At 54.7% G+C, this 27887-nt stretch overlaps 2 protein-coding genes across 6 annotated transcripts in view; one reads left to right on the top strand and one right to left on the bottom strand.

Moving 5' to 3' along the window:
• Positions 1 to 444: 444 nt before the first annotated feature.
• CTNS (cystinosin, lysosomal cystine transporter) lies at positions 445 to 27776 on the bottom strand. Of its 5 annotated transcripts, none has more exons than XM_033185089.1 (13): positions 27425 to 27776; positions 26932 to 27145; positions 23951 to 24030; positions 16237 to 16315; positions 14518 to 14602; positions 6797 to 6900; positions 6546 to 6677; positions 5418 to 5517; positions 5209 to 5328; positions 3850 to 4020; positions 2015 to 2132; positions 1641 to 1755; positions 445 to 1374 (listed from the first exon to the last, which is right to left on the bottom strand). In XM_033185089.1, the coding sequence occupies exons 3-13, from the start codon at positions 24009 to 24011 to the stop codon at positions 1257 to 1259; spliced, it is 1203 nt and encodes a 400-aa protein (XP_033040980.1). In that variant the 5' UTR covers positions 24012 to 24030; positions 26932 to 27145; positions 27425 to 27776; the 3' UTR covers positions 445 to 1256. The 5 variants fall into 5 exon arrangements, with proteins under 5 accessions (XP_033040980.1, XP_033040977.1, XP_033040978.1 ...); XM_033185086.1 differs by adding an exon at positions 24200 to 24260 and having other exon boundaries at positions 445 to 1755; positions 27425 to 27773; XM_033185087.1 differs by having other exon boundaries at positions 445 to 1755; positions 27550 to 27773.
• Positions 12628 to 27887, top strand: part of SHPK (sedoheptulokinase) — a 46571-nt gene continuing 31311 nt past the window's right edge. The window contains exons 1-4 of the mRNA XM_033185083.1: positions 12628 to 12710; positions 16141 to 16296; positions 18326 to 18540; positions 25263 to 25664. The gene's annotated coding sequence lies outside the window, so the exon portion shown is untranslated. The remainder of the gene's footprint in view (positions 12711 to 16140; positions 16297 to 18325; positions 18541 to 25262; positions 25665 to 27887) is intronic.

Raw genomic sequence — 27887 nt, forward strand, 5'->3', positions numbered from 1 at the left:
TGATTGGGTGACGCAAGTGAAACAGGTCTGTGGACCCACTCAGGCCAAAGTTTCTGCTCTACAGAAACAAGACCTGACATTCTTTGATGTCTGTTACAACTAGATAGAGGAAGCGTCCGGAGAATAAGACCCCCACTGCCCCCCGCCCCCACACCCAGTGCTGGTGTGCCCTTCAGAACCTCATCCACCCCCACACACATCCAGATTGAGTGGCGTGCCCTGGTCATGGTAAAGACGAGCCTGGGAGAGGGACCTGTCCCTGGGCGGGCAGGCGTCTCACACGACCCAAGAGGCCTCCCCAGGGAAGTGCGGGGTCAGCACGCAGTCCCCGCGGGTCAGTGAACTTCACAACCTTACGCGCTTCCTTACACAAGGTGGGGAGCAGGGGCACCTGGCTCGGAAGGCCAGCACACCTGCCTTCTGTATCGAGCACACACTTAAGAGTGCAGAAAGGAAGCAAGTAGGTTTTAATTCAAGATGCAGGCCCCTCGCGTTGTTCTCATGGAAGAAAACTCAGTGGACTGACAAGCTCAAGGCATGTACGAGGCACGTCCTGGGACCTCCCCCTCCTGCCACAGGAAGGACGACAGCTTCGGGTGGAGGGAAGGAGGTTGAGATCAGGGCTGGGCCCATACGGATTGTGTGAGGTGGTCTCAAGTACAAATACTTATCTGAGGCTCCTGAGCAGGCCAGAAACTGGTGAGTCTCAGGTAGGGATCTGGAGAAAGAGAGAGAAGGGGGCCTGCCCTCCCTCCAGGGCAGCTGGTCGCCGTTTGGCAGGCCTAACAGACCTCTAAGGCACAGACTGGTTGCGGGAGAGGGATGTGTCCTGTACCCCAGATGCTGGGTCAGGAGGGGCTGGGTGTGCTCAGGTGGGGCCCATCTGACTGGAAAGGTCGAGGTAGCAGAGAGGGTGGAAGAGTAAGCCACTTCCAAACGTCCCTCCACAAAATCTGAAAGGAGTTAGTATGCTAATCTGCTGGGCAGGAGTCCAATTCAGAACCAATCTGGCAGGCCCCTCAGGGCTCAGCAATACCCTGGGCAGGGCCAGCTGTTGGCGGCAGTCGCGGACGCTGAGTTATGTAGAGAGAGCGTGTCAGGAAAGTGGCCTTCACAGAAAGAATCCTGCGGCCTAACCCCAAAGTGCTAGTCCCTCCACCAGCACCTCTGAGTCCACTGGCCACGGCACCTGGCTGCTTGCTTTCTGGGAACGCAGCGGTGGCAGCAAAGTGCCCAGGGCTCTCCCGGCTGCAAGGTCAGCCCTTCAAGCTGCTCGCAGAAACGCTGGTAGTTTGGGGCAAGGCCTTCAGCTGCAAGTTCGGTGCCCAGTCCTGCCTGAGACGGCTGCCAGAGCCTGTGTGCGCTGCTTGAAGCCTTAAAGAAAAGAGATGGCGGCGTCAAGGCGGCAGTGCCACGTGCCTGGCCGGGGAGGCCCAGGAGGGGCCCGGATGAAGGCAGGCTGTTGAACGGCCTCTGGCTCCAGGAGCAGAGTGCTCTCCTCTGTCCGCACACTGAGCCAGCCCTGCGTGCCAGGGCCCAACCGCTTCTCCGGCCTTCGCTGGGTGAGGCCTTCCCCAGCAGGGCACGAGGCTGGGGGCTGTGCACACTGGGTCCCTGGGTGCTAGTTCAGCTGGTCATACCCCGGTCTCTTTCTGTACAAACAGAAGTGCTGGGTGAAGAAGACGACGTCGAAGAAAATGGAGAAGACCCCGAGTCCAAACTTGGTTGGGTCTCCGAAGATGAGCGTCCACTGGTCTGTTAGCAGCCGGGGGATGGAAGCTGGTGTTAGATTGCAGCTCCTGAGGCAGCTGGAGCATGTGGGGTGGTGGGAAGTGGGGGTCCCAAAAAACCACAAATCCTGCAGCTACGAAGGCCCCTAGGTGGGTCTCTCCTTGGGGGCTGGATTGGCTTGGATCCCAGCTGGGGGTGGAGCCCTGGTTGGAGGGTCCCGGGAAGGCTGGCCCCGCCCGATGCTCCAGCCACAGGGTGGCCAGCAGCCCGCTGGCCGACTCACCGTTGTTGTAGGACTGAAGGAACATCTGCAGGAGGCTGAAGCTGCCCCCGGTGAAGTCCAGGAGCACGTTGCCAATGCTCCAACCCTCGGTGCTTTTGTAGTAAAAGTTCATGTAGGCCTGGGCCAGACAGATGGACAGACAGATGGAGGGCGGTGAGGACTGGGCGGCTGCCTCACGTGCCTCGTGACTGCCCCTCCAAACAAAAGCGGTTCTCATTCCTCCCACTGGGGCCTGGGCTCCAAGGAACACAGTGACCTCTGGGCTATGACAGGCCTCAGCCAAGGAACAGTTTGGGTGGTCCTCGGGGTGGGCGTCTCATCTGCATGTACAGCAAGCAAAGGCCCCCCAGCCCCCCGCACCTCACAGTTCCAGGGAGGCGGGGCCGGTGCTGCCTTCCTGTGTCTTCCACATCCCTGGGGCTAAGGCCCTAAGCTAGTTTCCCTGCAGCTGTCATTCTTCTCGCCTCCAGGGAAGGCTGTCCCCAAACTCAGCCGGGACTTCATGTGCTTAGGGACTGGGTGGGAGTGGGACTTCTGGTTTGGAATCCCGGCTCCGTCACCAGAGCTTGCTGTCTTGGGCAAGTGACCGTTCTCCTAGCCTTGGTTTCCCTGTCTGTAGAGGGGGTTAACTCCCCTCACAGGCCTGGCTGAGGCTTCCGGGGTCTGGGGGGTGGGTCTGCGGGGAGGCGCTCCAGTCTGACTGCCTGTGCCCCACGTCCTCCCACGCCGCAGAGCCCTGTGGGTCCTCTGACTGCTGTGACCTTTCCTTCCCGCCGTGAGGGAGGTCCTGGCCTCTCTGGTGGTCTCCTAGTCAGCCTCCGGTCGGTCCCTGTCTTGTGTCCTGGCTCACCCTCTTCCGTACTTGCTGCTGCCTCTCCAGTCCGGGACAGTTCCAAACATCTCCAACCTGGGCTCCTGCCTGCCTGGTTTCTTGGCCCCAAGCCCTCCCACCCTCAGGGACTGGGGCCCACTTCCCCAAACCTTCCCCTCCTTGGAAGCCCTCCCCAGCTCCTGGGACCTGACCCTAGCTTCCCAGCTTCAACATGCTCAATACTGTTCAACCAGCCATGTCCCCTCACTACCTCCCCGTGTCCCACCCCAGCCTTTGTGTAGGCTGGCCTGGCCCGGAACACCCGGGCTCCTTGTCCACGGAACTCAGTCCTGCTCAGCCTGAGTCCAGCCCTGCCTCCCAGTCAGAACGCAGGCCCTCCTGAGCTCACAGAACACAAGGCTCCCAGGGCTGGGGACACTGGGACAGGGCTCCTCCCTTTGGGAATGGGGTGAGTTAAATGAGGCCCTAGATTCCCGGGTGCAGCAACTTCAGCCCCAACCCTGTCCCAGGCCATAGGGCAAGATGTGCTGGACCCTGAGTCCCTGGATCTGAAGAGGACCTGCTGCGCTCGCTCGTAGGAGGGGCTGAGCTCTGTGCAGGAAGGCGCTCCCTCCTCCCACCTCACCTCTCCAGAGTCTCCTGCTGTGGCCCCTCGGGGCTGCCCCTTGCTGTGGAAATGGAGGCAGTGGTGGGGGCAGAGCCAAAGGCATCAGGAAAGGCTGGGGTGTGGAGAAGGGGAACCACCTGCACAACGCCTGATGCTCAGAGGAGCATGGGGTCCCAGGGCCTCCGCTAACGATCTCGTGTGATTCCAGCCCGGGGGAAGAGCGGTAGCGGTAGGCTGGCTTCCCCACCGCCCTGCTCCTCCTGGGCTCCCGGGTTCCCTGTGGCTTTCTGTCCTGTTTCCTCACCCCGGCCGGAGCTGCCCCACAGGAGCAGGGCCTGGGCCCTGTACCTCTCGCCTCTCCTGCCACCAGCCACGTGAACAGGGCCCCGGAAGTACCTGTGGAAAATACTTGACCAGTGTGACCGCGAGCTTGATGTAGGAGAAGCAGAAGAGAAACTGCAGCCACGTGGTCACCCCCACTGCAGCCACGATCATGGTGACAAGTGCGAAGAGCCACGCAAGCACCAGGAAGCCGATGGCAGGCCAGGACACACGCTGGCCACCGCGCTGGGGGCGACAGGAGGGCAGAGATGTGGACCCACACAGAGGCCATGCCGGGGCTCAGCACGGGCGGCCCCGGATAGGGCGGGCTTGGAGAAGGGCACGGAGGCTGGACCCTGGCCTTGAAGGAGCCCCTGCGAGGTGGGGACTGCACTGGGGTCGTGGCAGGGGAACATCCGGGCCACAGAAAGCATCACACCTGGGCTGGGGTGACATCCCCAGCACCAGCCACACCTCTCATCGCCAGGGCCTCCTGTTCAGGCCGCTGGGACTCTCAAGCTCCGTCTGCTTCGTTCCTACTTGGCAGAACTGGGTGCCTCTCAGCACTCACTTGGAGACGTGGGCTCCGACCTCTGGTGGCCTGGTGCCTCTCCTAGCCAGGTACTGACTCGTCCCACAACCCGGCGGCAGCCTGAGGATCTCCGGAATCTGTCCCCTTGCCTTGCCTTTCCCTGAACACGGGCCCAACGTGGGCCTCCTTCACTCTCGCTTCACACCAAAAGCTAAGAAAGCCTAGAAGGTTCATACGGGCGGCCAGACAGCCCCCGGCCGGCCTTACAGTGTGAAGGGAACACCCTGAGACAAGGGAAACCAAAGCTGTCACGTCAGGGGTCTCCAGACCCAGCCCTGGCGGGGCCCTGCCCTGCTGACACCCATGGTCTCCAGCAACAAGGCTGAACACCGGTGCCTCTGCCTGCACGCAGGCCCTCTCCTGACCGCTCAGGAACCTGCCCCTCCTGGCACCCTAAGCCCAGCTGCACCCACCTGCTCTGGGTCCCTCTCAAATGCCCCTTGGCCTCTGTGACCTGACCCCCTCCGGGAGCCCACCCTGGCTCCTCCTCTCCTCCGTAGGGACTTCACTCATCCTTGGAACACAGCCAAGCGTCTTCTGCCACCCTCCTCCCTCCTCCCTGGCGGGGCTCAGGGCCTTGCGCTCCTCTGTGAGCTGTCTGTGCTCCTCTGTGCACAGCTCTCAGCCTGAGTCCAGCCACTGCCTCTCCCTGAGTCCCTCACCCCAGACTTGGCGGGCTCTGAGGGCCTGGACTCACGGGCATCTTCTCTGCCCAGCACAGGACCGGGCTGAATGAACACACCCACTTCCTTTCCCAGGCTCTGCTGCGTCTTCTGTCAAAGGTGAGGCAGGGTGGTGGGTGTTGGCTGGGGCGGCCTGTGGGGGGCCAGGCCTGGTCTCACCTCATACAGGCAGCACTGCACGATGACGATCAGAGTGAGGACGACCGCGTGCAGGCTGAAGAAGACGTCGTTGCTGTTCACGGGGTTCACGCCATTGGGGTATTTGAGGAGAAACTGCTCCTGTTTGGTGGGTGGGAGAAGCTGGGTGGTGAGGGGCAGCCAGGCCACCACACCACGTGGGCAGAGATGTGGGACAGGCAAGGCCGTACCTTGATGTAGGGCACCCATAGGAGGCCAATGTTGAATACACTGTAGGCCACGAAGCCCGTCAGGTTCAGAGCCACAAAGTCGAAGCTCAGACCAATGACGCTGCAGGAGGTGGAGGGGCAAGACAGGGCAGGGGTGAGGACTGGCGGGGGTGGATGGGCAGGGCAGGAGGTGAGGACTGGCAGGGGTGGAGGGGCAGGGCAGGGAGTGAGGACTGGCGGGGGTGGAGGGGCAGGGCAGGGAGTGAGGACTGGCGGGGATGGAGGGGCAAGACAGGGCAGGGGTGAGGACTGGTGGGGGTGGAGGGGCAAGACAGGGCAGGGGTGAGGACTGGCGGGGATGGAGGGGCAAGACAGGGCAGGGGTGAGGACTGGTGGGGGTGGAGGGGCAGGGCAGGGCCGGGGGTGAGGACTGGCACCACTGTGGGGAATGGGAGGGACAGGGCTCCCAGGCCACAGGGAAGGAGGACTCGGCTCATCTCAAGCAGGGCACTGTCCTTAGGTCCCTCCTGCTCCCACCATGGATGCCACCCAATCCCTGCCCTCTCGAGAGCTACTTCACTCCTCCCTTCCTCCCCTGCCCAAGATCTCTCTGCTCCTCAAGTCCTGGCTCCAGAGGGGAGTCGGGGAGGCCTCCGGAAGAGAGTCTCCCTCCTGGCTATCTGCTTGCCATCCCCCCAGGAGGCCCACGTGGCCAGGGTGACTGCAGGACAGCTTGGGTCCTTGCAAGTCGAGGTGGGACTGCTTCATCCCGAAGGCTGAGTCTACAGGACTTGACACTGCAATCCTCCAGGGCCAGGTGGACCCAGTGCAGAGCAGATTCATGGTGGACTTCCCTCCCTCCCCTGCCCATTCTCCACTAAACTAACGAGCCCCATTTTGTTGCTTTCTCAGCGAGGGGCTGAGCTGGGCAAAGGATGAAATGCCCAGCACGGGAGTCCGACCCAGGCTCCCCGAGCCTTCGCATTGGGACAACTTCTCATTGGGACAACTTCGCATTGGGACAACTTTCTGGAAAGGGCAGGCAGACAGAAGGGTAGAGGGGACGTCGGAGGCTGCGCCATCGGCTGCCTTGCTGGAAGGCCCTGCTCCTAGTGGCCCCAAGACAGCACGTACGTCCCGGGGGGTTACCTTTTCCGTCTCCAATTCATGATCACCTGAGGGTAGAAGGAGACAGACCAGGCCACAAAGTAGATCCAGCCAATCACCTGGTTTACGATGCTAATGGCGTTGCTGCGGATCACGAGAAAGCGTATCCTCGGGCTGGAAAGGAGTTTGGGGACCGGGATGAGCTGAGGCGGGGCTTCCGAAGGAGACTTCCACGCGCCCAGCACGGCCCCCTTCTTGTCACGTGAGGCCCGCACGCGCTGAGGCCAGCCTACCCGGTCTGATTGGAGTGATTTCCATGGAGATAAACAGTAACTTGTCCAACATTTTGAGATGTCACTTGAAAAGAGGAATTTGTCACTCCGGGAGGCACCACCACCTGTTAGGAAGACTGAGGTTCAATCCAATGCCATGTACGGTTACTGAGGGCACCGCCGGCATCTAGCTCCATGCTACACGCTAGGGAATGGAGGGACGCATCACCCACAGCCCCACCTTCCGCGAGCTTACTAAGCAAAAGGAGAGATGCTGTAGCGCCCACAGCCAACTTGAACCTCCTGTTCGCCATGCTGCCCAGGCTGGTCTCAAACTCCCGGGCTCAAGCAATCCACCCGCCTCAGCCTCCCAAAGTGCTGGGATTACAGACGTGAGCCCCCGCGCCTGGCCTGAGTGAGACTTTCTTTTTTTGTTTGTTTTTTTTTTTGAGACAGAGTCTCGCTTTGTCACCCAGGCTGGAGTGCAGTGGGGCGATCTCGACTCACTGCAACCTCTGCCTCCCGAGTTCAAGTGACTCTCCTGCCTTAGGCTCCTGAGTCCCAAGTAGCTGGGATTACAGGTGCACGCCACCATGCCCAGCTAAGTTTTGTATTTTTAGTGGAGACAGACTTTCACCATGTTGGCCAGGCTGGTCTCGAATTCCTGACCTCAGGTGATCTGCCTGCCTTGGCCTCCGAAAGTGCTGGGATTATGGGCATGAGCCGCCACACCTGGCCTGGGTGAGACTTTCTGAGCAGAGCTATGGACTTGTCCTCATGCCCTTCCCTGGCTTATCTCTGAGGGAAGGAGGGATGGCTCTTGTCCTCTCACTGGGTACGTCACCTTGGGCAAGTTATTCAAGCTCTGATCTCAGTTTGCTCATCTGTAAAATGAGTTAACAAAAGTGTCTATCTTTCAGGGCTGCCATGACTAACAGGATGTCCAGAAAGCTGACAGCACAGAGCCTGGTGCACAGCAAGCTGGGCCACTGCTTTACTACAATACCATCACTTCTATCCATCATCACTAGGATCCTCTACGTCCACAAAACCATGCGTGCCCTGTGCCAACCTGGCTGCCAAGTGACGAAGCAGAAGAGGCACATACACGAGATACTTGGCAAAGAGGACGTTTTCACCCTTGCTGCTACCCAGTATTTGGTAAATGCTCTGCTTCCAGAAGAAGTACCTGGAGGCCTGCCTGCAACATCTGATCTCCCAAGCATTCCTGCTGAGACTTTTTTTTTTTCTTTTTCCTGAGATGGAGTTTCGCTCTTGTTGCCCAGGCTGGAGTGCAATGGCACGATCTCAGTTTACTGCCACCTCCGCCTCCCGGGTTCAACCGATTCTCCCGCCTCAGCCTCCCAAGTAGCTGGGATTACTGGCATGTGCCACCACGTCGGGCTAATTTTAGTATTTTTAGTAGAGATGGGGTTTCACCATGTTGGTCAGCCTGGTCTCAAACTCCCGACCTCAAGTGATCCACCCACCTCGGCCTCCCAAAGTGCTGGGATTACAGGTGTGAGAGTCACCACGCCCAGCCTTTCCTGAGACTCTTACATCCTCTTGGAGTGGTGGGGAGTGGGAGGATATCCTTACTGAACCAAACTGTCTCCCCTGGTCCCCAGCTTCTGTGCTCCCTGGATAATACTCCACCCATACTGCAGGTGCCACGAGGATCTGGCTCATTAGACTGCCGTGGCTGCTGCTGCTTGTATATTTTTTGAGACGGGAGTCTCACTGTTGCCAGTCTGGAGTGCAGTGGCACCACCTCAGCTCACTGCAGCCTCCACCCCCAGGGTTCAAGTGATTCTCCTGCCTCAGTGTCCCAAGTAGTTGGGATTACAGGTGCCCGCAACCACACCCAGCTCAATTTTTGTATTTTCAGTAGAGATGGGGTTTCGCCACGTTGGCCAGGCTGGTCTCGAACTTCCGATCTCAGGTGATTCACCCACTTCTGCCTCCCAAAGTGCTGGGATTACAGGTGTGAGCCACCGTGCCTGGCCTTCTTTTTTTTTTTTTTTTTTTTTTTTTGAGACAGAGTCTTGCTCTGCTGCCCAGGCTGGAGTGCAGTGGCCGGATCTCAGCTCACTGCAAGCTCCGCCCCCCGGGTTTACGCCATTCTCCTGCCTCAGCCTCCCGAGTAGCTGGGACTACAGGCACCCGCCTCGTCGCCCGGCTAGTTTTTTGTATTTTTTAGTAGAGACGGGGTTTCACCGTGTTAGCCAGGATGGTCTCGATCTCCTGACCTCGTGATCCGCCCATCTCGGCCTCCCAAAGTGCTGGGATTACAGGCTTGAGCCACCGCGCCCGGCCTGGCCTTCTTATTTTTAAGAGGCACGTCGTGCTCTGTAGCTCATGCTGGAGTGCAGTGATGTGTCTGTAGCTCACTGATCACTCCAACTCCTAGGCTCAAGCGATCCTCCTGCCTCAGCCTCCTGAATAGCTGGGACTGCAGGCACTCTACTGCACCCTGCAGTGGCTTCTTAATGAGGACCCTTGAAGCACTGCCTTCTTGTTCTTAGCACCAGAAATCAGGGGCTTTGGCAGAACAATGGAAATGGTATAGCGGCTGCAGCAAAGCCTCGAATCCAACTTATGGTCCACGTCTCACAAGCTACATCTTCGTAACACATGCCACTCCTGGCTCTTTTATTTTCCTGCCACTCTTTCTTATTTATTTATTTATTTTTGAGATGGAGTCTTGCTCTGTCCCCCAGGCTGGGAGTGCAGTGGCGCGATCTCTGTTCACTGCAAGCTCCACCTCCCGGGTTCACGCCATTCTCCTGCCTCAGCCTCCCGAGTAGCTGGGACTATAGACTCCCGCCACCACACCCAGCTAATTTTTTGTATTTTTAGTAGAGACGGGGTTTCACCGTGTTAGCCAGGATGGTCTCGATCTCCTGACCTCCTGATTCTCCCGCCTCAGCCTCCCAAAGTGCTGGGATTACAGGCATGAGCCACTGTGCCTGGCCACTTTTTCTTTTTATTTATTTATTTATTTATTTTAGGCGGAGTCTTGCTCTGTCGCCCGGACTAGACTGCAGTGGCCAGATCTCAGCTCACTGCAAGCTCTGCCTCCGGGGTTTACGCCATTCTCCTGCCTCAGCCTCCCGAGTAGCTGGGACTACAGGCGCCCGCCACCTCGCCCGGCTAGTTTTTGTATTTTTAGTAGAGACGGGGTTTCACCGTGTTAGCCAGGATGGTCTCGATCTCCTGACCTCGTGATCCGCCCATCTCGGCTTCCCAAAGTGCTGGGATTACAGGCTTGAGCCACCGCGCCCGGCCACTTTTTCTTATTTTTAACAGATATTCCTTCCAATGTTGCCTGGAGATTTGTTAAGTGGCCACTAAATCCCTTCTGGAACTAGGAAGGGAGAAAATTGGTTGATCGACTGATACAAGACAATGAAATGATAATCGCTGCTTTTCACTGAGTGCTTTCTGTGTGTCAGGGACGATCTTAGACATTTTTTTATTTTTATTTTTTTAGGTGGAGTTTCGCTCATGTCACCCAGGCTGGAGTGCAATGGTGCGATCTCGGCTCACTGCAACGTCTGCCTCCCAGGTTCAAGTGATTTTCCTGCCTCAGCCTCCCAAGTAGCTGGGATTACAGGTACCCGCCACCACTCTTGGCTAATTTTTGTATTTTTAGTAGAGACCGGGTTTCATCATGCTGGCCAGGCTGGTCTTGAACTCCCTACCTCGGGTGATCTGCCTGCCTCGGCCTCCCGAAGTGCTGGGATGACAGGCGTGAGCCACCGCACCTGGCCAATCCTAGACATTTTATACTTGCTAGTGCTTTTGATCTTCACAGGGCTGTGAAGTAGACATTATTCACCGTACGGCTGTGAATAAGGAAACGGTGCTATGTCGGGGTGAAGTGACTTACCCAAGGCTCGCAGGCCTGGCTCCTAGACCACCCAACTCCCATGTTCTAACCAGAGGCTTCCAGTATCACAGGTAGTGGAGGGGAGTGGTGAGAGGTGGGTGGGGAAGGGCCAGTGCGGCAGGAGCCTGAAATGTAGGTTGGGTGCCCATAAATGCCATCTTACACTAATGGTTTGACTCTCATTGTGAAAGACTTTTCTTTTCTTTTCTTTCTTTTTTTTTTTTTTTGAGACAAGGTCTCACTCTGTCACCCATACTAGAGTGCAGCGGCGTGATCTCAGCTCTCTGCAACCTCCGCCTCCCAGGCTCAAGTGATTCTCCTGCCTTAGCCTCCTGAGTAGCTGGGATTATAGGTGCATACCACTACCACTCGGCTAATTTTTGTATTTTTAGCAGAGATGAGGTTTCACCATGTTGGCCAGGCTGGTCTTGAACTCCTGACCTCAAGCGATCCACCCGCCTCAGCCTCCCAAAGTGCTGGGATGACAGATGTGAGCCACCGCGCCCAGGCTCTCACTGTTGAAGACTTTTTAAAAAACTGAACTGTGACATACAGGTAGAAAAGGACACATATCACAGCCTGATGAAATGTCTACAGACTGAACGCATCCAGCTTCCAGATGAAGAAAGGAAACATTCCCGAGTCCTCGGAAGCACCGCTTGCTTCCTCCAACCTCCCCTGGCCCCAAGGGTCACCGCTACCCTGACTGACACATGCATCTGCTGGATCTGTTTGTGCTCCAGGTTCAAGGACTCCTACAGCCCAGGCTTGTTTGCTGTCAGGCTTCTTTTGCTGAAGACTCCCTGATTTTAAAAAGAGGACACTTTGGCCAGGCACAGTGGCTCACGCCTGTCATCCCAGCACTTTGGGAGGCCGAGGTGGGCGGATCGCCTGAGGCCAGGAGTTCAAGACCAGCTTGGCGAACATGGTGAAACCCTATCTCTACGAAAAATACAAAAATTAGCCGGGCGTGGTGGTGTGTGCCTGTAATCCCAGGTACTTGGGAGGCTAGGGCAGGATCATTGATTGAACTCAGGAGGCAGAGGTTGCAGTGATCTGAGATCACACCATTGCACTCCAGCCTGGGTTACAAAGTGAGACTCTGTCTCAATCAATCCATCAATCAATGGCTGGGCGCAGTGGCTCACGCCTGTAATCCCAGCACTTTAGGAGGCCGTGGCGGGTGGATCACCTGGGGTCAGGAGTTCAAGACCAGCCTAGTCAACATGGTGAAACCCCGCTCTACTAAAAATACAAAAATTAGCCAGGCCTGGTGGTGGGCGCCTATAATCCCAGGTACTTGGAAGGCTGAGGCAGGAGAATCGCGTGAACCCAGGAGGCAGAGGGTGCAGTGATCTGATACTGCGCCATTTTACTCCAACCTGGGCAAAAGAGTGAAGCTCTGTCTCTAAATAAATAAATAAAATAAAAAATAAATGAATACATAAAAATAAAAAGATGACACTTGGACTTAGATGTTTGGCCCTAAACGAAGCAATCAGCATCTGTTCCTCCCAGAGTCTGAATTTAATCTGTGGCTCAGAGGGCTGTGCTGTCAGAACCCACCGGCTCTGCATGCTGGGCTCACACCCAGGCAAGAGAGAAGGTGTGGAAAATGGCACTGCCTATCGAGGTGCTCACCAGCAGGGGGATCTCCCTCTCAGGCAGGGTCTCCTTAGCTGGACACTCCGAGACCTCTCTCTCAGCAATGCTGTTATTTTTCAACATTTTACTTTTATTTTTAATTTTCTAGAGACAGAGTCTTGCTCCAACACCCAGGCTGGAGGGCAGTGGTACAATCGTGGCTCACTGCAGCCTTGAACTCCTGAGCTCAAGTGATTCTCCTGCCTCAGCCTCCCAAGTAGCTGGGACTACAGGTACACGTCTCTGCAGCCAGCGATGCTACATTTTTCAGATCACAGATTCCCACATGCTTGAGACTGATGGTGTTTCATTCCTGTTTGCTGCCCATCTCGATGTGCCTCATGGCTACTGATCTCATCCCTGCATTCTTCTCCTCTCGCTTCCACCAGCTCTATTAAGGTATCATTGACAAATAAAAAGTGTATAGATTTGCAGGATACAACGTGCTTTGATACATGCATACGTTGTGAAATGATTAAATCAAGCTCATTAATATATCCATCATCTCATATACTTATCGTTTTTTTTTTTTTTTTAAGAACATGAGTAGCTAGGACTCTAAGTGCAAGCCACTGCACCCAGCTGTGGTGGGAATATTTAGGATCTAATCTCTTAGCAGTTTTCAGGCATGCAATAATACATGATTATTAACTGTATCGCCGTGTTGTACAATAGCTCTCCAGAAGTTACTCACCCTGAGTGACGTGCATTCATCTTTTTTTTTTGAGACGGAGTCTCACTCTGTCGCCCAGGCTGGAGTGCAGTGGCCGGATCTCAGCTCGCTGCAGCTCCGCCTCCCGGGTTTACGCCATTCTCCTGCCTCAGCCTCCCGAGTAGCTGGGACTACAGGCGCCGCCACCTCGCCGGCTAGATTTTTGTATTTTTTAGTGGAGATGGGGTTTCACCATGTTAGCCAGGATGGTCTCGATCTCCTGACCTCGTGATCCGCCCGTCTCGGCCTCCCAAAGTGCTGGGATTACAGGCTTGAGCCGCCGTGCCCGGCCCATCTTGTTTTTTAAACCCTTATTTACCACCTCCTGTATGGATGCTTTTTATCTAATTGAATAGCAGCTGGCTCAAATTCTCAGGAAGGTGGAAGCAGGGTACACACAAATAGATACCTGCATAAAGCTATGGGTGATGATCGCTGTTAGATCCCACAGCCTCTGGCACTGGTGTTTGGAAATGACACCCAACCAATGGTGTCTCAGAATGAGGCTTCACAAACTTTAATGTGGACTCAAACCATCTGGGATCTTGCTAGTGTGCTGACTTTCAATCAGTAGGTTTGGGATGGGGCCTGAGATGCTTGTTCCTAAGGAAGCCCAGTTCTGCAGGTCCTGGAATGCCCTTGGAGTAGCCAGGCCTTAGACAATTGTAAGAACTTTTTTTTTGAGACGGAGTCTCGCTCTGTCGCCCAGGCTGGAGTGCAGTGGCCGGATCTCAGCTCACTGCAAGCTCCGCCTCCCGGGTTTACGCCATTCTCCTGCCTCAGCCTCCTGAGTAGCTGGGACTACAGGTGCCCGCCACCTCGCCCGGCTATTTTTTTGTATTTTTTAGTAGAGATGGGGTTTCACTGGGTTAGCCAGGATGGTCTCGATCTCCTGACCTCGTGATCCACCCGTCTCGGCCTCTCAAAGTGCTGGGATTACAGTCTTGAGCCACTGCGCCCGGCCAGAACTTTTTTTTTGAGACGGAGTCTCATTCTGTCGCCCAGACTGGAGTGCAGTGGGGTCATCTCGGCTCACTCCAACCTCCGCCTCCTGGGTTCAAGTGATCCTCCTGCCTCAGCCTCCTGAGTGTCTTGGATTACAGGCGCGTACCACCACACCTGTTTACTTTAGTAGAGATGGGGTTTCACCATGTTGACCAGGCTGGTCTTAAACTTCCTACCTCATGTAATCCGCCCACCTTGGCCTCCTAAAGTGCTGGGATTACAGGCGTGCGTCACCACTCCCAGCTGAAAATCCTAAGAACTTTTACATTCCTGGAACGATTTTTGCCTCAGGTTCCTCACTATCACCTTCTTAATTCCATCTAATGGCATACAATACTCATCCCCAAAGAGAACAAGAAAGCAATAATCACAGATTTCCAGGTTGATGGAACAGGGGCCACCTAGGAGACCTGTTTCCACCAGTTCTTAATTCAAATGTGTTCTGTTACCTAACGTTTCCCTACCCATCCGTTAAGATTGGTTACTTACTTCTTCGGGGAGCTCAAGGATAGTAATATTTTTGGAACGAAATGTGATTTCAAAAGTGATCACCAGGGTTGCATTTAATGGTGGCCTGTGGAGGACAAGAGTCTAATTACTGCTGGGAAGCTGGACATAGTGAGCTCTCAACCACCCCTCTGGATCTCACATCTGGCCTTCAACTCTCAAGCAATTAGGCTTAGGAAATGTTATGTGCTCCACCTTGATGGGTAGCCAGGTGGAAACCCTGCTCCTTAGGCTTTCCTGTCTTAATCAGGAGACCAGGTGTCCATCCCTTCGGGGTAGGGTGAGAACAGAGAAGAAAGCAAACTGGGTGTGGATGACAAATGAGGCATCTGGAGGCCCAGGACCATGGCTCCCTGCTCCGGTAGGAAAGGCTTCCCCGAGGTTGTCGGGTCTGAGCACGGCCTTCTGTGAGGGCCAGAATTTGACTGAAGGAGGAGAGGGCTCAGGCAGGGAACAAGGAGGGAGCAGTCTGGGCCTGGAAAGCTGGGAGAGGCATCTGACGGGAGAAGGCAGACGTGCTGACTGGAAGCCACGTCCTGGGCCCTGGCTCTGGGTTTAGAGGCCTGGAGTTAATTTGAAAGGCAGTGGGAGGCCACTGCAGGGGCCTGGAGAGTTGTGGTAAGACATGACTTGTAGGATTTGCAGGAGGAGGGTGTGCAGAGACAGAAGGAGCTGGGAGTGGAATGGCAGGCCTGCTAGGGGCCTCGGAACCAAAGCTTTGGTTTCAGGCCAGATCTCGCAGGAGAGGCGAGGGAGGAAGCGGGAGAGGCCATAGAGAGAAGGAGAGGGCTCTAGGTCTTCATCAGGGAATCCTCATGGCCGGGAGGCAAGGGCGGGACAAAGCAGCTAAGAGCAGAGAAGGCGGAGGGAGCCTCCCTGGCGCGGACTGGACTAGGTCGCAACGCTTGTGTCTAAGCCAGCAGATGGCAGCAAGTAAGACTCCCAGACAAGGCCCAGCGTGAGTGGCATTCACCCGACGCAGCCAATTCTGCTTTTTTTAAAATTTTTTAAATTTTTTTATTTTTTGAGACGGAGTCTCGCTCTGTCGCCCAGGCTGGAGTGCAGTGGCCCGATCTCAGCTCACTGCAAGCTCCGCCTCCCAGGTTCACGCCATTCTCCTGCCTCAGCCTCCCGAGTAGTGGGACTACAGGCGCCCGCCACCTCGCCCGGCTAGTTTTTTGTATTTTTAGTAGAGACGGGGTTTCACCGTGTTCACCAGGATGGTCTCGATCTCCTGACCTCGTGATCCACCCGTCTCGGCCTCCCCAAGTGCTGGGATGACAGGCTTGAGCCACCGCGCCCGGCCCTGGCCAGTTCTGCTTCTGAGAGCAACCTCAGAAGCGCCAACCAGTAGCTCAGGCCCCTGCTCCTTGACCTTCGGGGCTCTCTTCAAATATTTAGTCTTAGAATCGCTTTGAAATCTGGCCTCCACTGCCGGTCACGCAGGACTCTTCCCATGCGGGTAAAAGACCCCCGTCTCTGGGAGAAGCACCCCTTCCTTCTCCTGCCAGGGGAAGTGAGGATTCAGAGTGGGGGTCAGCCTTTGCCATCCCACCCTGCAGCCCAGGGCTAGCACCACCCCTTTTTCTATGGCTTGTCTTACAGGTAAGAGGCAGGAGCAGCACATCAGAAATCTGAACAGACTGACCCAGCTGCAGGGCCTGAGCGGAGCTGAGCACAGCACCAGGCCCGGGAACTTACCGCAGGGCGATGCTGACGTTGGTCGAGCTGCCGTTTTCCAGCTTTACAACGGGAGGAACGGTAAGGCTGACGGTTGACTCTGGAAGGACCCAAATCAATGACATGAGGCACTGGGTCAGAGCTTGGGCCTGCGACAGGAAACTGGGCCGAAACCCTGACATCTGAGCTCCTGAGTTCTGACTCTGATGAGCCCTGTTCTGTGATGGGACTCCACACACAGGCCCTGGTTAGTTCCTTCCCCACCCGCTGCCAGAGACAGAGATGGAGAAAAACAGGCCTGAGCAGGAAACGCCGGAGCGTCCTCATCCCCTACGATGACAGGCTCTGAGAGTCTGTGGCTGAGTTACCCAGAGATCGTTAGAGAACCATGGAGCCCAAAAATCGTTACAGGGGAATTCAAGCATGCTATGGGAGCACAAAAGGCAGCCCTGAACCTCCTCTTCAGATGGAAAGGACAGGGGTCTGTCTCTTCTGTTCATGAAGTCAAAATGGCCCTGAAGAACTGGGCCAGCCCCTTTCCTGCGCTCTGAGAGACACATGGGCCCAGCTAACGGCTTTCTAAAGAGCCCGCGGGGGTTCCTTCCTAATCCAGCTCACCCCGGCACTGGTCGGTTCCTTCCTAACCCAGCTCACCCTGGTACTGGTCCCCTTCCTGGGGCTACCTGCGGGGACTGGAGGAAGAAGGGTGAATAGTTGTTTTACTCTCAGATTTCTTCTTGGCATTATGCTGTAAACTCAGAATCAAGTTGACAAACAGGCCCCCTGGATGAGGGAGGAAGCAGGTCTGGGTCTTAGGGTCTTAGAAAACCATCTTGGGGCCAGGCGCAGTGGTTCACACTTGTAAACCCAGCACTTTGGGAGGCCAAGGTGGGAGGATCGCTTGAGCCCAGGAGTTGGAGACCACCCTGGGCAACACAGAGAGATTCTGTCTCTACAAAATATTTTCTTAAAAAAAGAAAGAAAACTGGTCAGGCACGGTGGCTCACACCTGTAATCCTAGCACTTTGGGACGCTGATGAGGTGGGTGGACCACAAGGTCAAGGAGATCAAGACCAGCCTGGCCAACATGGTGAAACTGTCTCTGCTAAAAATAGCTCCGGTTCCCCCACCCAGACCCCGTCACCCAGACCCTGTCACCCAGACCCCGTCACCCAGACCCCGTCACCCAGACCCCGTCACTCAGACCCCGTCACTCAGACCCCTCAAAGGCTTCCAGCAGCCCCGGTTCCCCCACCCTGACCCCGTCACTCAGACCCCGTCACTCAGACCCCGTCACCCAGACCCCGTCACTCAGACCCCATCACTTAGACCCTGTCACTCAGACCCTGTCACTCAGACCCTGTCACTCAGACCCCTCAAAGGCTTCCAGCAGCCCTGGTTCCCCCACCCTGACCCCATCACTCAGACCCCTCAAAGGGAGATGAATTTGGATGCCTGGGTTGGAAGGAAACTTTTTTTTTTTTTGAGACAGAGTCTCGCTCTGTTGCCCAGGCTGAAGTACAGTGGCGTGATCTTTTCTCACTGCAACCTCCACCTCCTGGGTTCGTGATTCTCCTGTCTCAGCCTTCCAAGTAGCTGGAATTACAGGCATGCGGCACCACATCTGGCTAATGTTTGTATTTTTAGTAGAGACGAGGTTTCACCATGTTGGCCAGGCTGGTCTTGAACTCCTGACCTCAGGTGATCTGCCTGCCTTGGCCTCCCAAAGTGCTGGGATTACAGGCGCGAGCCACCGCATCTGGCCTGGAAGGAAACTTAAAGTTACCCAATTCGACCTCTGATTCTCCGCCTCGATACTCCTCCCTGGTAGTTTCTCTTCCTCTGAAACCTCATCTCCTCTAAGGAGATCACAGCCTGAAGCTTGTCCTCCCAGGCCAGGCTCTGCTACCTGGAGCCTCTCAGACCCTGAGAGCTGCCTTCTCCATACTCAGCACATGTGAATGCAGATGGAAGCTCTGTCCCAAGTCTGCAGGTCCCCACAGTCCACAATCTCCAGTCCCCTGCTGGCTGGCTGGGCTCCTCAGAACAGGATGTCCCCGGGCCCTTGCAGAAGCCCAGCTGCTGTGGTGTCTCTGCTCTTCTTTTTCAGGCTCATTGTTCTGAGAACATTCTGAGGCTTTCTTCTAGGCTTGTGCAGCTGGGACTTCCTGTACCGCCAGTTCAATTCTGCCTAGAGCTGAGGACCATGCCAGATAAGCAAGTCCCAGAACCAGCCACTGCTCAGGACAGGATGCTGAAAGTGATGCCAGGTGGCCAGCCAGACTCTGGATCCCTAGGGCTCTGCCGGAGGTAGTGGAGGTCAAGGTGAGTGGGAGATCTACATGGCCACAGAGCTCCTACGATCTTTGCATTATAACATAGGAGGTTGAGGGGCGGGCACAGTGGCTCACATCTGTAATCCCAGCACTTTGGGAGGCTGAGGCGGGTGGATCACCTGAAGTCAGGAGATCGAGACCATCCTGGCTAACACAGTGAAACCCCACCTCTACTAAAAATACAAAAATTAGCTGGGCGTGATGGCAGGCGCCTGTAGTCCCAGCTACTCGGGAGGCTGAGGCAGGAGAATCACTTGAACCCAGGAGGCGGAGGTTGAAATGAGCTGAGATTGCACCACTGCACTCCAGCCTGGGTGACAGAGTGAGACTCCATCTCAACAAAATAAAAATAAAATAAAATAAAATAAATTAAAATAAAATAAAATAAAATAGAATAGGAGTTTGTGAACTCTCCAAGAACCAGACCAGAGAATGTTTATTTCCTCCTTCTTTAGCACCACAGAAAACTGAGGTGCTCAGCAACTCAGATATTGGGCTTCAAAGTCACACAGTTCCATTCTGGCTCTGAAACTTCCTAGCTGTGTGACCATGGGTAAGGTGCTTACCCTCTCTGAGCCTCCATTTCCTTATCTGTACAATGGGGAGAATACCAAGACCTATCTAACCAAGTCATTGTGAAGGTAAAATGTAGCAACGCTTGTAACATGTTTTCCACAAAGCCCAGATGTTAATAATTGTTACTATTATTATTATTATTGAGTGCTAACTGCAGGACATTTTTAGCCCAAGGTGGGAGGCAGTTAGGAAGCTGGCCCCATAAGGCTAAAATCTTTACATTGTATCAGAATTACAAAATGAGTCATGACACCATCCTGAGTTCCTCCTAAAGATAGTGATCATGGCTCACTGCAGCCTTGACCAGAACAGGCTCAAGTGATCCTCTCACTGCTGCCGCCTCTTACCTCAGTAGCTAGGACCACAGACATGCGCCCCCATGCCCAGCTACTTAAAAAAATTTTTTTTGGCCGGGTGAGGTGGCTCACGCCTGTAATCCCAGCATTTTGGGAGGCCGAGGTGGGCAGATCACTTGAGGTCAGGAGTTCGAGACCAGCCTGGCCAATGTGGTGAAACTCTGTCTCTACTGAAAATATAAAAATTAGCCGGGTGTGGTGGCGCACGCCTGTAATCCCAGCTACTTGGGAGGCTGAGGCACTAGAATCGCTTGAACCTGGGAGGCAGAGGTTGCAGTGAACTGAGATCATGCCACATTGCACTCCAGTCTGTGCGACTGAGTGAGAATCCATTTCAAAAAAAATTTTTTTTTTTTTTTTGTAGAGACGGTGTCTCACTATGTTGCTCGTGCTGGTGTCAAACTCCTGTGCTCAAGTGATCCTCCCTCTTTGGCCTCCCAGTGTTGGCATTACAGGTATGAGCCACCATGCTCGGCCAGGTTTTTAAAATTAATTCTTATAGGCCTCTCTCCCACTCTGCACCTACCCAATACCAGGTACTCTGCTATACTCCTAGCACCCATTTTCGAATTATTACAGAAGTGAGAGGTAGGCATTAGTATTCCTATCTTACATTTCAGGAAACTGAGCATTCTAAGAGGACAGGTTTCTTGCCCACAGAGCTTGAAAATGGTGAGGGCAGGATTCAAACTTAGGCCTGTCTAGTCCAAAGCCCAGGTTCTTGCCACGAGGCTGCACTGCCTCAAGATTCCACCCAGAGAAGTCAGAGACAGACAACTCTGAAGGCCAATCATCTCCTCCGTGGTCCTTAATAATTACTACCCAAAGCAAAGAGAAGAAAGAAACAGTGGCTGGGCGCGGTGGCTCAAGCCTGTAATCCCAGCACTTTGGGAGGCCGAGACGGGTGGATCACGAGGTCAGGAGATTGAGACCATCCTGGCGCACACGGGGAAACCCCGTCTCTACTAAAAACTACAAAAAACTAGCCAGGCGAGGTGGCAGGCGCCTGTAGTCCCAGCTACTCGGGAGGCTGAGGCAGGAGAATGGCATAAACCCGGGAGGCAGAGCTTGCAGTGAGCTGAGATCCGGCCACTGCACTCCAGCCCGGGTGACAGAGCAAGACTCCGTCTCAAAAAAAAAAAAAAAAAAAAAAAAAAAAGAAAGAAACAGCAAGGGCAGAATGAGGCTGGAGATTCAATTCCAGTGACTTGATTTTATGGTGGCTTCCATTCTTCTTTCCTTTTTTCTTTTTGAGATGGGGAATTGCTGTGTTATCCAGGCTGGAGTGCAATGGTGTGATCTCAGCTCACTGCAACCTCTGCCTCCTGGGTTCAAGCGATTCTCCTACCTCAGCCTCCTGAGTAGCTGGGCTTACAGGCACACGCCACCATGTCCAGCTAATTTTGTATTTTTAGTAGAGACAGGGTTTCACCATGTTGGCCAGGCTGGTCTCGAACTCCTGACCTCAAGAGATCCACCCACCTTGGCCTCCCAAAGTGCTGGGATTACAGGTAGGAGCTACAGCGCCTGGCCCATTCTTCTTTTCTAATGGCATTCAGGAAAGGAGGCAAAGTGATCTCATGCAGCGGGGATCCTATGCAGGTCCCAGCTTTGTTACCTTCTAGCTGTGTGACTTTGGGGAAGCCTTCTACCTTCTCTGGGCCTATTTCCCCTCTGGGTAACTGGAGTGGTGGTAGCTGGATTTTCTGTTTTTCTCTTAGGGGAGCATATTAGCTTTCCTAATGGGGCTTTAAAGTGTATGTGTGAACAACCGGGCGCGCGAGCGCACAGACATGCCCGGGCACATGCACACGCCTGGCCACACGTACTCACGCACACACACACACACCCGGGCCCACGCACACGTCTGGCCACACGTACTCGCGCACGCACACACACACCTGGGCACACACACCTGGGCGCACACACGCGCGCGCACAAACACACGCCCGGGCACATGCACACGCCTGGCCACACGTACTCACGTGTGCACACACACACACCCGGGACCATGCACACGCCTGGCCACACATACTCGCATGCGCGCGCACACACACACGCCCGGGCACATGCACACGCCTGGCCACACATGCGCGCGCACACACACACACGCCTGGGACCATGCACACGCCTGGCCACACACACATACATGCGCACAAACACACGTCCAGGCACATGCACATGCCTGGCCACACGTACTCGTGCGCGCGCACACACACACGACCGGGCACATGCAGACGCCTGGCCACACATACGTGCACACACACACATGCCTGGGACCATGCACATGCCTGGCCACACGTACTCGCGCACGCACACACACACCTGGGCACACACACATGCACGCGCACAAACACACGCCCGGGCACATGCACACGCCTGGCCACACGTACTCACGCGCGCACACACACACGCCTGGGACCATGCACAAGCCTGGCCACACATACTCGCGCGTGCACACACACGCTCCAGCCTCAGTCTCACAAAGTCTGATCCTGGAGGGCGGGGAAGGGGTTCCGAAACACCAGGCTCCAGGGTCTGAAAGACCTGCCTTTCCCCGAAATTGCTCATCCACAAGGTGTGGCTACAAACAAACATTGCTGATTGTTTAACAAACCTGGAAGAGATGATCACGTGACCACTGTTTTCTCTGAGATGCAAGAGGCCAGATAACTGCAGTGGTGCTAGGCTCTGGGGAGACCTCTGCAGGATTTGTGTGGTTTGTCAAGGTTCACTTGAAATGGGAATTTGAGATGTATCTGGGCCAGGCACGGCGGCTCACGCCTATAATCCCAGCACTTTGGGAGGCTGAGGCAGGTGAACCACGAGGTCAGGAGCTCGAAACCAGGCTGGCCAACATGGTGAAACCCCGTCTCTACTAAAAATACAAAAAAATAGCTGGGCGTAGTTGCGGGCACCTGTAATCCCAGCTACTCGGGAGGCTGAGGCAGGAGAATTGCTTGAACCAGGGAGGTGGAGGTTGTGGTGGGCTGAGATCGTGCCACTGCACCCCAGCCCCAGCGACAGAGTGAGACTCTGTCTCAAAACAAAAAACAACAAAAAAAAAGTATCTGATTTTTGTATTTGACCCAACAGGCAAGCTGAGGATGAAATGAATGGGCCCGGCATCCTGGAAGTGCTAAACACGGCTCTTTATGGAAGGAATTCCAGAGATGTTTTGGGCAGTAGGAGAATTGCTGGAAGGGCACGGGTCTCAAAGAGGCCTGTGCTGAAGGTCAGTCCTCCTACAGGGATGTGTAAACTCCATCCCAGCCTGTGTTCCAAGTGACCCCTAGCCCTGCGGGGCTGTTGCACCTTGTTCCTCAGCCCCTCTCTAAGGGACAGGTTTTCTCGTCTTACAAGGGGATGCTGGGCAGACTCCTCAGATGATCTGTGCCTCGCAGAACCAGGTACAACAGGGTGGCCACCTCTTCTGCTTTCCTGCTATTTCGCAGGACCCAGGACTGTCTCTTGAGGTCCACAGGCAGAGACATAAGCCATTATTCTTTTTCTTCAGGGGTGGGACAGAGTCTTGCTCTGTCGCCAGGCTGCAGTGCAGTGGCACAGTCTTAGCTCACTGCAACCTCTGGCTTCTGGGTTCAAGCAATTCTCCTGCCTCGGCCTCCTGAGTAGCTGGGACTACAGGCACCCGCCATCATGCCCAGCTAATTTTTGTATTTTTTTTTTTTTTAGTAGAGATGGGGTTTCACCATGTTGGCCAGCATGGTCTCAATCTCCTGACCTTGTGATCCGCCCGCCTTGGCCTCCCAAAGTGCTGGGATTACAGGTATGAGCCACTGCACGTGGCCTTCTTTTTTTTTGAAGTCAGGGTCTCACTCTGTTGCCCAGGCCGGAGTGAAGTGGTGTGATCATAACTCATTGTAGCCCTGACCTCCTGGGCTCAGGTGATCTTCCTGCCTCAGCTTCCCAAGTAGCTAGGACTATAGGCATGAGCCACTGCACACAGCTAAGTTTTAAAAATTATTTTTTAATAGAGATGGGGTTTCAAAATGTTGCCCAGGTTGGTATCAAACTCCTGGCCTCAGCAGATCTTCCTGCTTCGGCCTCCCAAAGCTCTGGGATTATAGGCGTGAAGAGCCACTGCTCCAGCCTGAGCCAGTCTTTTAAGATATTATCCCTTGTTGTTGGGGCTCTACAGTTTGACTTTGAGAATCAGCTGCATAGTCTGACTTTAAGAACCAACTGTTCACTTTGATGATACAGGAAAGGTACAGAGATAACCAGGGCAGAAGGCCAATTATTTGTGGAACTCTCTGGCTCTTTGCCAAACACCTGGATCCCAGACCTGGGTCCGCTCCACCACCCCAGGGGTCACATGGCTGAGGGGCAAACAGAGACACATGGTCTGACTGGTACTAAACCCTTGGCAAAAAACAGATCAGACGACTACTTCCTCTAGCCACCATTTCCCTCTTTACAAAGTTGACATGTCATTTCTAAACTTACCACATTTCTCTACGAGCTTCAGGGGAAAAAGGATAAAAATAGCCAGCCAATTCCTTATCATGTTTCCCGATTTCTCAGAACTAGGAAGAAAAATAGCGAGAGAAGTTCAGGTGAATGTCGAATCAGCTCAGCTCCCTGTAGACCATCTGCCCTCCGGAGCATGGATGGCTCATAAAGGACTCCCACTTGGCAGCTCTGACCTCAGGGCTTTGCATAACAGCCTCAGAGGGCCACCCAGAGAGGACTTATCTTTCTTTGATATACGGGGAAATGGGCTCGGGGAGCCAAATGGGTTCTGTAAAGTGCCTCCCTGTGGAAGTAAACAAAGACCAGAATTTTTCCCTCCTCAACTGCTTTTAGCAAAAACTTAGCAGAAAGAAAGGATGCAATTTTACTGGCTTGAGATTCTTTTTCTCCAAAAGTTGTTAAAACTGTGGTCAGATATTTGACATTGTGAACCTACACACCTCAAGGAAATTAGTTTCCTTTCCTGTCCTGGGATAAGAGTCTAAGGGTTGATGACACCAACTGACCCTTAAGACTTAAAAAAAAAATTTTTTTTAATATACATATTAAAATTTTTTTTTTTTTTTTTTTTTTGAGACAGAGTCTTGCTCTGTTGCCCAGGCTGGAGTGCAGTGGTGTGAACTCAGTTCACTGAAACCTCCCCTGCTGGGTTCAAGCAATTCTCCTGCCTCAGCCTCCTGGGTAGCTGGGATTACAGGTGCCTGCCACCATGCCCAGCTAACTTTTGTATTTTTAGTAGAGATGGGGTTTTGCCACGTTGGCCAGGCTGGTCTTGAACTGCTGACCTCAAGTGATCTGCCCGCCTCAGCCTCCCAAAGTGCTGGGGTTACAGGTGTGAGCCACCGCGCCTGTCAAGACTTTATTTGACAAGTGTCACCATTTCAGGACTGGCTGGGGTCATTCACAAGGAGGACTCGGGAGGGATGAGCCCCAGAGCAACTCCTTGGTTTAGTGTGGACGATGGGGAGCTGCATTCCTGTAACCCCAACACACAGCAGGTGAACCATAGGTCAAGAGTAAGCAGGCTGGCATGGATTTCTGTAGCTTGGTCTCTACACTGCCTCAGTACACAGTGCTCAGGTCCTCCCACGCTGACAGCCTCCTGGGGCTCCTGCAAACTGTGGGGAGCTCTGGGTAAGGTCTGTATGGAGAGATCCCTGTTCCTACTCTGATTTCAGTTTCCCCAAGGCTTCCAGCATCTCTTGACAACTCCCTTACATACTCTTCAAGAAGTCTCCCTGGCTGCTCCAGCTGTCTGACCTCTGTTGGCCCCTGTCTCCTCCAGGGTTCTCTCTTCGGCTGCTGCAGCTCTGCCTCATCTGAGATCCTTCCCACTGGCCAGGAATGACGCCCCACCCATTCTCTGGCCTCCCCTGGGGGCCTTGCCCTTGGTGCTGGATTCCTGTGCTCTGACCTTGGAGGAATTGCCCTCCTGTGTGTATGGGATGACCACAGGCCTCCCTCTCACTCTTGCTGCTCTCCGCTCTTCATACCTGCCCTGTGACCTCAAGTTCGGGATTCAGTTTGTTGCCCCGGGCAGAGTCTGGTTTTTCTCCAGAAATTAGATGCAGAATCAGGCCTAACCAGCTTCTTAAACTCACAGACTTGGTCAGCAAATATCCCCAAGCCTCAAAGGCTGAGACACCTGGAGGAACGATGCCAGCAGAGACAAAAACGACATTGAGAGGTAAGTCAATTAAAATGTTAAAAAACATCAGATTAGGCTGAGCGCAGTGGCTCATGCCTATAATCCTAGCACTTTGGAAGGCAGAGGCAGTTGGATCACTTGAGGTCAGGAGTTCGAGACCAGCCTGGCCAACATGGCAAAACCACGTCTCTACTAAAAATCTGAAAATTAGCTGGGTGTGGTGGCATGTGCCTGTAGTCCCAGCTACTTGGGAGGCTGAGGCAGGTGAATCGCTTAAACCTGGGAGGCGGAGGTTGCAGTGAGCCGAGGTTGCACCATTACACTCCAGCCTGGGTGATAAGAGTGAAAGTCCGTCTCAAATTAAAAACAAACAAAAAAACAAAACAGATTGATAATTACATAAAACTAGTGGCTTGTGAAAGCTACAAGATAGAAATAAAGTATCTCCTGGCAATGGGCTCTGTCTGGTGTGCCCTTCCTATGTAAGTTCTAACAGTTGTCCAGGCCTCATTCAGATGTCACATGTTTCATCCATTCAGTCCCTTCCCAGGAGCAACCTGGGGCTATGGGTCTCCTGTGGCAGCTCCTCTCTGCTAGGTATGAGTTAGTCCTGTCCTCGTTCTACGACCTGGAACTCCCTGGGTCTCCTGCTTTTGGAGAGGGTATACGAATAGTGGTAAGGGCTGTGTACCCTGGAGACAGGTTTGAACCTGGGTTCGTGTTTATTACTTATGTGACCATGTGGTGCTAAACAGGGATGGTGGTAACTACCTCACAGGACTTAAATGAGGAGATGTAAAGCGTGCATTGTCAAGTGGGACTAAAATTGGCTGGGGGTAGGCTGGGCGTGGTGGCTCACGCCTGTCATCCCAGCACTTTGGGAGGCCGAGGTGGGCAGATCACCTGAGGTCAGGAGTTTGAGACCAGCCTGGCCAACATGGTGAAATCCCATCTCTACTAAAAATACAAATATTAGCTGGGTGTGGTGGCTCGGGCCTGTAGTCCTAGCTACTTGGGAGGCTGAGGTAGGAGAATCACTTGAACCCGGAAGGCGGAGGTTGCAGTGAGCTGAGATGGCACCACCACACTCCAGTCTTGGGCAACAGAGGCTGGAGACTCCATCTCAAAAAAAAAAAAAAAAAAGACTTGGGGTGGTGGGGGGAGATGGTGGTGAAAAAAAAATCTAGCTATTACAATGGTTTGTGGTCACGTAAACAAATACCCAGTGTACTAGTGGTATTAAATTTTATAGGAGAGGGGTGGGTAGGAATAAGGAGGTTGAGAAACAAGGATATGAAGTGGTTACCTCTGTTGCTTTAGGGCGCGTAGCGAGCTCTCACAAAGCACGGTTATCCTCCTCAATGTTACTGGAAGAGGCAGGGCTCAGAAGTCCTCCCTTCGCCCTGAGTGAAAACCCGGAGGGGAGGGTGGGGTCTCGTGCTGCTCAGTCCCCCGGAGCCCCGCACTCTGCACGTCAACTGGTGCTCTCGCAAAGGTCCTCTCACCGTCTCCAGAGCAATCTGCAAATTCCCCAACCCAGACCCAGGCGGCAACTGAGCAGAAGGGAACGGGCTGGGAACGGCACCTACCCCGGCAGCCCGCTGTCCCTGGCTCCGCTGACCAGCGCTCGGGCCCTTCCACCCCGGGGTTGTCCGGTGTCGCGAGGCCAGCACTGGTGACGGGGAAAGGAGCCCGGCGCGGCTGAGGGCGCTGGACCCCCCGGCAGGGCAGGCTGCCCCGCTGACCTGCTGTGCCTCAAGGGGCCCGCCTGGGAAACGGGAGGCTGCGCCCGCTCTCACCTGGGCCCCCAGCTCGGGGAACCGCCCTCAGGCGACGCAGGAGCCTCGCCAGGTGCCGGTCTGGAATGCACCGTGTTCCCCGGCTCGGCTAGACTTTGGGAGAGGCGGGTCCGCTGTCACCTGACCTCTGCCACCTGACTCGTGGGGCCCGATCTCGGCGAGATGCGCTCTGGGAGTTGTAGTTTCCACGCGTCTTGGCTGGAGAAAGCGCAGTTGGGTCGGGGCGCAGGGATCGGGGCTTCGGCGTGAGGGAGGCTGAGGCCGCTGCCAGCGGCATAGAAGCTCTTGGAGCCGCCAGCGTTTCCCGGCTCCTTTGGTGAGCGGAGCTCAGACAGCCCTCCAATGGGCGGAAACCAGAGCCCTGCGGGGCGGGGCCCCCTTCAGGTCCCGCCTTCTTCCGCCTCTCCGCCTATAGTTGGGGCCCGCCGAGAGGGTTGCGTGGAAACCCGCCTACCCCGGCCAA

Source organism: Trachypithecus francoisi, unplaced genomic scaffold, assembly GCF_009764315.1.
Source record: "Trachypithecus francoisi isolate TF-2019V2 unplaced genomic scaffold, Tfra_2.0 Lachesis_group20, whole genome shotgun sequence".
Classification (NCBI taxonomy): Eukaryota; Metazoa; Chordata; class Mammalia; order Primates; family Cercopithecidae; genus Trachypithecus; species Trachypithecus francoisi.

Bases quoted from the DNA above. Each gene is read 5' to 3' on its own strand.
- CTNS (XM_033185089.1), bottom strand. From the start codon at position 24,011: ATGATAAGGAATTGGCTGGCTATTTTTATCCTTTTTCCCCTGAAGCTC. The intron at 16,316-23,950 runs GTAAGTTTAGAA...GGGTCCTTCCAG, and splicing joins GAAGCTCGTAGAGAAATGTG to AGTCAACCGTCAGCCTTACC. The intron at 14,603-16,236 runs GTAAGTTCCCGG...TGTCCTCCACAG, and splicing joins AACGTCAGCATCGCCCTGCG to GCCACCATTAAATGCAACCC.